This window comes from Urtica dioica, chromosome 7 (assembly GCF_054948205.1).
Source record: "Urtica dioica subsp. dioica isolate 48M chromosome 7, U.dioica_male_clone48M_v1_H2, whole genome shotgun sequence".
Classification (NCBI taxonomy): domain Eukaryota; kingdom Viridiplantae; phylum Streptophyta; class Magnoliopsida; order Rosales; family Urticaceae; genus Urtica; species Urtica dioica.
In genome coordinates, this window is record NC_142762.1 from 8,557,033 (window position 1) to 8,567,060 (window position 10,028).

The window sequence follows — 10,028 nt, forward strand, 5'->3', positions numbered from 1 at the left end:
GAGGATCCCTCCGGTAAAGCTCACAAAACCGGAGTATCCCTCCGGTAGAACCCATAAAACCGGAAGATCCCTCCGGTAAAACCTACAAAACCGGAGGATCCCTCTGGTAAAATCCACAAAACTGGAGAATCCCTCCGCCAAGTTTCCATAACTTTTCACATTCAAGATCCTATAAATACCCCTTCATATTTTCATAAAAGGGGATCCGAGAAATCAAAAAGAGAAAAAGCTCTCAAACCTCACAAACCTCAAAAAGCTCTCAAAAATCTCAAATTTCCCAAAATTCCCAAAAGCTCTCAAAACACGAAAAACAGACGAAAAAGGTCGAGAACAACAAAGAAGATGAAAAATTCATCAAGAACGTGAAGAACGCGAAAAACACGAAGAACGCGAAGAACGCAAAGAGCGTGAAGAACACGAAGGCCGACTATTGGCGAAGTGACGAGGAGTCGGAAACCACTTTCCGGTGAGACAAAGACGACGATAATAGAAGAGCTTCACCACACCTAACCTACGTGCGGTCATAGGGTCCGACCCTAGATCGAACCACGGACGGTTCTGAATGCTAATCCAAAAACGCGATTAACAATAGGTTTAATTATACGTTTGTCGGAAACTTATGAACTATCCATACTTCGAAATTACACAAAAATAAATAAATATCAATTCTAGATGATTACCCATAACTAATTATGGAAAACATATTAAAAATTCCAATTAATGAGAGAAATTAATAATCACACAAGACGAGATCTTGAAAAAAAAAAACCCTGTAAAAGGGACAAAGGTAAAGCGGCGGCGAGGCTCGTCGACGTGAGAGAGAGAGAGAATAAAATTTGGAAGGTATAATTGTAAGGAATTATTTCTCTCACCCCACTTAACTAATGTATTGTAAGAATAATAATTTACTTTTGGTAAAAAAAAAACATCAATTGGCACAGCTTTTTTAAGCCTGTTTTTGCTGTTAGCAAAAACCAAACTGCAATCTTACTGTTTGGTAAAACAGTTTTTAGAAAAAATTTCAAAAACGATTTTAAAAATTGTACATGAGTCACAAAAGCAAGAATCTTAGCTTTTAGAAAAAGCGTTTTTGTAACTGATATAAAATTATTTTAATATCCTCACGTGATTATCCACAACACTGTTAAATATTTATTTTATGTCTATTTTAGTCTTTTTATTATAATATATTTATTTTACCAAACGCTAAATTAGTTTTTGTTACCAGCAACAACTGTTTTATAAACAGTTTACCAAACACTTAGTCAGTTTTTGAAAAAAACAATTTTTGTAAAAGCATTTTTTTTAAAAACAAAACTGTGCCAAACGATGCCATTATCGTCTAACCAACTGGTCATTATTCACTCTCTTGAATGAAAGGTTCAACGGTATCAATGTTATACGTGAGTTTATTAGACTCACAATCTTGTTATTTAGGATTAGTTATATATTAAAAAAAAAATTATCTACGAATTATCTCCTCGATTCACAAATTTCCCATGAATGTAGACTACGTCAAACATGTACTTTTAACTTCGAGTGCTTTCAAGAATTATCCATCCTTCCAAATTTGGATCATTATGCCAATATTCTCATCACACGAGGCATAAAATGTGTGACATAATGAAAAGATCTTCGCAATGAATTCATCCTTGCACGTCCTTTCAAATTTGTTATTTTCCAAATAAAAATCTCCAATTCAAAATCTAGGGTTCTTACTATCAAAATAAAATCCAATCTTGCGAACCATGGACATGTTGCTTATCAATGGGGATCGGAATCTTAACGCGAGAAATAATGAAGAAGCGCGGTCAAGTCTTAAAGAATTAATCTTCATAATAAATGCACATAAACATATATCTACGATTTGTTTACAACATATATAAGCATTTAACCCAAAGATGTCGCATTTTATCGGTATATCAACATAATTGCAACTGCCTAAAAATAAATTATTTGCCAGTTCGCGGCAGCTAGTGGGGACCAGCGGGATTCGCCGGGAGATTAAAGAAATTCATCGAATCCGAAGAAGGATAGAGATGATTTAGGTTTTAGGATGAAATGATCTTTTCAGGGATATATTGAATACTTTTGTGAAATTTTTTTTTTTTTTTATCTTATACCTGATGACTAATTGGAGAAAAATAAGCGATATTGTAGCAAACAAATACGCAGGAAAAAAATAACTTTCAATCGGAGAGTGGCCACAAAGGGAAAATTGACAAAATGCCGGCCGACATTTCCCGGTTTTTTAAATGGCGTCACCAATATTCTAGGGGTGTGTCCGGTCCGGTCCGGTCTAAAACCGGTCAAAAAAATCAAACCGGACCGGTCTAAATAGTTTTAAAAAAATTAAATCGGATCGGACAAAATAAGAAGAAAAAAAAGGACCGGACCAAATTGGTTAAAACGGTCCGGTCTGGTTTAAACCATTTCAGACCGTTTTAGACCATTACACCGTTTTAAACTGGATCGTTTTATTTTAAGGTTTTTAACTTATATTTTTCTTAAATAGTAACCAGTTCGGTCCGATCTAAACCGCAGTTTAAAAATTTTAGATCGGACCAACCGTTTAAAAGTATAAACCGGACCGGATCGGACCGGTGAAATTTTAAACCGTTTAAAACTGAACCGTTGATCTAAAAATTAATGTTCTGATCCGGTTTACGATTTTACCGGGTTTTCTTTCCGCCTCTTTTGGGTAACATGAAAAAAGAAAATAAAAATACATGACATGGTTCAATGGTGGTAGGCAAATGCAATGCAAGAGTTTACCTGATTCGCCTCACTAACTTGTAAGCACGACTAATAAATCATATCTATACGCATCTATTAATCTTGAGATTCTTGACAGCGAAAATCATGCTAAGATCTACACTATAATGGAAACCATAACTAGGTGTGCTTCAGACTCTGGATATTATTCTCAATTCTGATCTATCCTGATTTGACGCTAAAAGGAATATCCTTACAGGAAAAGTACTAAATAAATAAATAAAATGCAATCTTTGACACCTTTGCAAAATCATATTGACAGAAGCAAAATCATATTTTTCCCTTTTGCATATACGAGTTAGTTATTCACTGGATTGCGAGAAAACGAGAAAATAAATCATCAGTCCGATACCATACAACACAGAGAGTAACATTAACTGATGTTTAAATGTACATTCTCTCCCATGATATGAACTTCGTCAGATCAAACCAATTCAGAGACAGATACGCAGTTTAGTTCCGATTCTCGTCTAAACACGACCAATCTCTCCAGCCAAAAACATGTGGAGCTTTCCATCGAGCTCTATTGCACTAAAACCGGCGGTCTTAACAACGCCCGAATTGTTCATCATGCTTCTCCACCGATTCGCTTCTTCCCACTGGCCACAAGACGCGTACAAGTTTGAGATCATCATATATTCACCGTCGCTGAGTTGACCATTATTAGCTTTCTTCTCGATAAGCTTGATGACTCTTTCTCCTGTTTCAATGTCCCGGTGAGTCACACAAGCACTGAGCATGGCGCCGATTATCGAATCCCCGGGCTCCAAGGGCATCGTTTCGATGAGCTCGAATGCTCTCTCAAAGAGTTTGGCTCTGCTCAAAAGGTCAACCATACACCCGTAATGCTCGATCTTCGGAGATATTTTGTACTCCTTCTGCATCGACTCGAAAAGTTTCAGTCCCTCTTGCACTAGCCCAGAATGACTACACCCACTAAGAAGGCCGATGAAGGTAATATCGTCCGGTTTCAAGCAATTCTCTTGCATTTCATCGAAGAGTTTCAGGGCCGAATCTCCGTGGCCGTGAAGAGCAAGCCCCGAGACTATCGCGTTCCAACAGAAGATGTCTTTGTGTCGGAATTTGTAGAACACCTCTAGGGAATTCTTTATGCCTCCGCATTTCGCGTACATGTCGATCAAGGCAGTTACCACGTGGGGTTTCGAGAGCAGGCCACGATTTCTCGCGTACTCATCGATCTGCGTCCCAGTTTCGAGCGATCTTAGATGAGCACATGCGGATAAAGAAGCCGTTACCGTTAGGTAATCGGCTTCAACATTTTCGGTCTTCATTCGGTCAAACAAATTGATAGCCTCGGCGTAAAGCTCATTCTGTACGTAACCCGTGATCATCGTGTTCCACGTGATGATGTTTCTCTCCGGTGCTTTCTCGAACAACTCACAAGCTCCAGCCATATCTCCGGCGTTCGTACAGGCCAATATCATCGAGTTCCATGATATCACGTCTCTGTCGGGCATTTCGTCGAACACTCGACGCGCGGATTCGATTCTCTTCCCATCTGCAAACCCAGACAAGATGATATTATAGGACAAGACATCCTTGACCGGCATTGAACTGAAGAGTTCAATTGCAGCTCCCATATGGCCATTAGAGGCGTACCCAACAACCATTGAGTTCCAAGCCACTAAATCTCTCTCAGTCATTTTGTCAAACACTTGGCGTGCTTCGTCGACGAGGCCGAGTTCCGAGTACATCTTGATAACAGCGGTTTGTACGTAAACATGGTCGAAGAACCCAGTTTTCGTCGCCTGACCGTGGAGTTCAATCCCAAGGGAGACATACCCGAAATTGACGGCCTTGAGAAGAATGGGAAACGTGAAATTATCGGGAGAGAAGCCGAGTTGAAGCATGTTGACGTAGGACTGAATCGCTTGCTTGGCGTTTCCGTTGACCACTTGTTGTTTTATCACTCTGTTCCAACTTCGCTGGTCGTGGGGGACCGAGACGAAAGCGCAATTGCACATCGTTGAGATTACCATTTCAGAGATTCGTAATGATGGACAAACGGCTTGTGCAGAACACAAACCTACAATAACGTTTCTTCAAGGGACAAGGACAACCAAAACGCTATCCCTTCGAATATGATCATAAACCTGGAAGGAAAGTAGCCTCGGATAAGGTATTAGACATTAGACCATACACAACCATAACACAAAAGGCACTGTCTATAACACCAAATTTTACAAAAAATAAAAATAAAATAAAAATAATAATAAAAATTATTTGTATACTATTCGATATTACTTCATAAGAGTTGCATATTAACCCCTCTAATAATTTGTTAGGTCAATAGCAATCTTATTACATATTATATTATTTTTTTATATCAACAATATCAAATTAATTTATTATAATATTAAATATTATGTTAAATTAATATAAAAAAAAATATCAGCCTAAAAAAATAAACATATTTTGGGGTAATATTTATAGAATAAAGATTAACATAAACATTACATCATAGGTAAAATTAAATACTTAAAATAAATTTAAAAAAAAAAAAGAAACATACACATGAACAAAAAAACACACAAAACGTCGATACTCACTACTCAGTATCATTAGTATATTTCTTCCAACAATCAATCAACGCATTACAAAGGACTATATGAGCATCTTTATCTTTGATTTTTCTATGTCAATCAAGAATTGTTTAAATCTTACACCCTCATTTAGTCCATTTCAATATATAGTTCTTATTTGTTTGTATTGGTAATCTATTAAATCGGGACATTAAGATCATGCACCTCTTCTCTTATCATATTGTGCACAATAATGCATGCACCCAACTCTAATATGTCATACTACTACGTAATAGTTTTTTTTTTTTTTCCAGTAATTTGTGTTTTTATTTGATTATGCATGCAATTGTATTTTTTTTTTTCATTATGTCATGCGTGGTAAATTCAACTTTCCTGAGATTGTACTTGTATTATTTTAATTATAATTGGTGTGTATTTTATTTGATATGTATTGTGTTTGATTAATGCTATGTATTTTATTAATGTTATCTTACTTACTCTTTTTTTAATTATTGATAAGTAATTTTTTTTTATGAATTATTTAAATAGGGTCAACATTATAATTTTTTTATTTAGGGATTAATTTGCAATTAAAAATTTTGTTGCACCAAAATGGTGTGGGTGAATAGTTAAACACCAAATTTGGTGATACACTATTCACTACAACATTTTCTCCACTATTTTAGTGCAAAAAATAATGTGAGTTTGAGCAAAATCCACACTAAATGTCTCACTTCTCACACCAATTTGGTGTGACTTAGAAATGCTCTTAGGGAAATATGCGTACGCTAAAATTATAGTAGTAGAGTAGAAAAAATATGGAATAATGATATAATTAGTCTAAAATATACGTCATTTTTCATATTTCACTTATGTTTTTAAAATATTTTGGCAGTAATCGTTTCATTTTGATGCACAAAAGTACCCTCATGCTAAAGAAATCTAGTCAACATTTATTGAAATCCGGTTAATCTAATAAAGAGTTATTAAAATCTTGTTAATAATTATTAAAATTTGATTAGTAATTATTAAAATCTGATTCAAAATATTGGTGTATTGAATTTTAGTTAAAATCTAGTTTAAAAATATTGGTATATTAAAATTTGGTTAATATTTATTGAAATCTGGTTAACGATTATTGAAAATATGGTTAATAGTTATTAAATATAAAATAAACACTTCAAAAATTAAAACAGTTATTTAAGAAAATTAAAAAAATCAACGACTAATATTAATTTTTTTTATTGAAAACGACTACTGAAATCTATTTCCACGAAAAAAATATGTGAGCTAATTTATTCCTGTTGCGGGAATTCTCATAGTTTATTTATTTGTTAACATGAACTACAAAACCAACTTTTATTTTTTCATTTTTCATTTTTTTTATCAAGTATTTGTTGTAACTAATCAATCTTTTAAGGATCTAACCAAAGTTTCATTTAATAGGAAAATAGCTCACCAAATCAAAGTAATTAATTAACCTAAAGAGTAAATTAAATTAACCTGACTAGTTAATTAATTTACTTTTGGTCTGATGATCTATTTTGTTTTAATAAAATGAAACTTTGACTATTTTTTTTTTAAAATGATAGGTTATTGAACTATTGACCTAATTGCTTTTTTATTTTTTTATCCTTTTCTTCAATTACTAAAATAACTTTATGTCATAGGTATACAATTATAGATGACTGAAATTTAGTTTATATCTTAATAGAGTCAAAATATCTATAAAAGTACGATTTGTTGGACCAAAATATTATTGAAGACTAAATTAAGAGATTTGTAAGTAACTAGCGACAAAAAACACATATGAAATATGCGGATGCCAGAAATATATTTCAAAGAACTCATATGATAACAGTGAGGTCTTTGTGCACTTTCCCCGCGTCCACTTTGGAACGGACTCTGTCTAAGTATTGATCGTGCTGCAATCTACTACAATTCTAAATAAACAATGTCACCGTGATTAAGGTTGTTGACAATTCTACGACTACATCAGCACCCATCACCAATCCATCCCATTCAATCTCTACATAGCTTTGACCAATCGAGGTGAGAAGCTTGTCCTCATGAACTTAAACTCGAGACCACACCACTCTGCCATTGTGATTCCTTGCTGCAGTTTCCATAAGGCGGCGATATCATTGTAGTTAAATTCATCGAATATGTAGATTTCATAAAATTTATAGATATATTGACATCAAAATATTTTCCTAACATATTTTTTTTAGAAGAAAAGAGCTCATCATGAGTCATATTTTAGTCTATTTTTACTCAAATTATTAAAGATTATAACATCTTACTCTTATTTATTTGTAAACATATTAATAAAATTCACCTAAAATAATATAGCACATTTGTCAATTGAAATAATTTACTAACTTATAAAAAATTACCAACAAAGTTATGAAGCAGCCAGACGCTTAAAGCACATGTATTATTAAATTAATTTATAAAGTTTCTAATAAGAGATAGTAAAGAAATATTTATTAAATAATATGTAACAATAAAAATAAAAGGGATTATTTCTAAAAAAAACTACCGATTATTTAAAAAGTTTTTTATAGGAATTCAATAAATATTTTTGATTTCACAACTATAACTAAGTTTTTCAATAAATACCGATTTATTAATAAACACACATTTATGTACAATATTGTCAATAAATGTTCAAACTTTTGGAATAAAAATAATTTATTAGATTTTGGATAAAAACTTTTTAAAGAGAAATTTCATTAATTGGGCTTAATAATCCATTAAATGTCAAGATTAGACCCTAATGTTTAAAAATATCTAAAAATAGATTTTTGACCCAAAATCGGACAAAAATACCCCTCTGAACCCTATACATCTCTCACTCTTCATTTTTATCATTTCAATCACACTCAAATCCTCTCTACTTAAGCGGGTTTCAAAAGAATCATGGGTAAGATTACTAACTTAATCATTTTTACAAAGTTTATGATTGTATATGATAGAATGTAGCAATAAAAATCGATCAGATCTGAAAACATAGTCCAAAATCTGAGTTTTAACTTGTTTGTACGATGGTATACGATATGGTAGCACTACTAGAAAAATGATATTTAGTGGCACTTGAAAGGTGGCGTTTTGCTGAAAGACTGCCATCTATTTTATATTTTCAGTGGCAATTATATTCAAACTGCCACCAAAACATTTACCTACCAAAAAAAGGCATTCATAAATCAAGCGCTGCTAAATCATTGAAAAAGATGGCACTCATAACCGCCACCAAAATTATTTATTTTATTCATTTATTATAATGTATTTATATGATATTATGTAAATTAATGCCTAAAAAACTAGTTATTTAATTATAATATAAAATAAAATCTTAAAGAGGCGGATATCCAAATACAAAGAAAATATGTAAATCTAAATTGCTTTTCATTCATTCACACCCATTTCATCATTCTAGACTACTGAAGGCTAATATTAAGCTAGGTAATTAGTTTGGGATTATTCCTATTCTATGACCTCCACAATGATTTTGGACCAAAATCAAATAAGTTCAATTTAATCCTAAACTATGACTATCTATTTTTTTTAAGTACAAAAATACCCTCAATTTTATTAACAATGCCAAACCTGTCGGTTTATTGACATTGATGTCAATAAACTGTCAGGTTTATTGACATCAATGTCAATAAACTGTCTGGTTTATTGACATCAATGTCAATAAACCGGCAGGTTTGACATTGTTATCAATAAACTAGCTACTGTCAACGACCCCGACAACACCAAACACATGTTATCAAAATTGGGAAACAACAGCTTTGTTTAAAAAAAAAATTTGGGCACCAAGAGTTAGAGATGCATTTTTAGTAACATAATTAACATCTCAACAACACATAACCACGCTCGGCTTTGACCCATCGGCGCTGGGATGGGAAACGCGAGGACTTCTACGCACCACCGGGGGCGATTTCTCAGGCGAGGGTTTGGATTTCTTGGCGGGGGATTTCTTTGTTTGGGTTCATCTTTCTTTAAGTCGTTGAATTTCTGTGGTTTTTGAAGTTTAGAAACAAAGAAAAAACGATTCTCGCGATTCTGGAAAATTTTGAAAGTTTCTGGAAATTTCTGGGTTTTCGTTGAAGATTTATTGACATTGATGTCAATAAAAATGCATATTTATTGACATCAACGTCAATAAATCTTCAACGAAAACCCAGAAATTTTCAGAAACTTTTCAAAATGATCCAGAATCCCGATAATCTTTTTTCTTTGTTTTTTAACTTTAAAAACCACATAAATTCTACGCGGAATCCATGGCGGGCTGTTTCGGCGGACACTTCGAGGTCGCCGCCGCCGGGATGGCCATGGGCTGCTCTCCGGCGGCCACGGGCTGCTCTCCGGCGGCCATGACCATCGTTCCCAGGAGCTTCAGCGTCGAAGATGGGAGAAGATGAAGGTTTGGGGATAGAGCTGTTCATAATGAATGAAGAAAATGCTTAAAAAAAACATTCATGGATGAGAGAAATGGGGTTTTTTGGACGCAGAGAGAGAGAGAGAGAGAGGATGTGGATTGTTTTAAAAAAAAAAAAAAAACTGACTAGAGGGATAAGAAATGAAAAGAGGAAAAATAAAGAATAAGGTTAAAAACGTAATTTAATCAAATGGGTAGTCATAGATTTGGATTAATTTAGACATATTGGATTTTGGTCCAAAATTAGTGTGGAGGTCATAGTT

The 10,028-nt window shown here is 33.7% G+C and overlaps 1 protein-coding gene across 1 annotated transcript; it reads right to left on the reverse strand.

Moving 5' to 3' along the window:
- Positions 1–3,016: 3,016 nt before the first annotated feature.
- Positions 3,017–4,938, reverse strand: LOC149390191 (pentatricopeptide repeat-containing protein At3g29230-like). Its single transcript, XM_089620426.1, has one exon. It carries the CDS (start codon positions 4,773–4,775, stop codon positions 3,246–3,248), a length of 1,530 nt encoding a protein of 509 aa, XP_089476552.1. The 5' UTR covers positions 4,776–4,938; the 3' UTR covers positions 3,017–3,245.
- Between the last annotated feature and the right edge of the window lie 5,090 nt (positions 4,939–10,028).

What these genes read in the sequence shown, in the direction of transcription:
- LOC149390191 (XM_089620426.1), bottom strand. Translation starts at nt 4,775, where the DNA reads ATGGTAATCTCAACGATGTGCAATTGCGCTTTCGTCTCGGTCCCCCAC.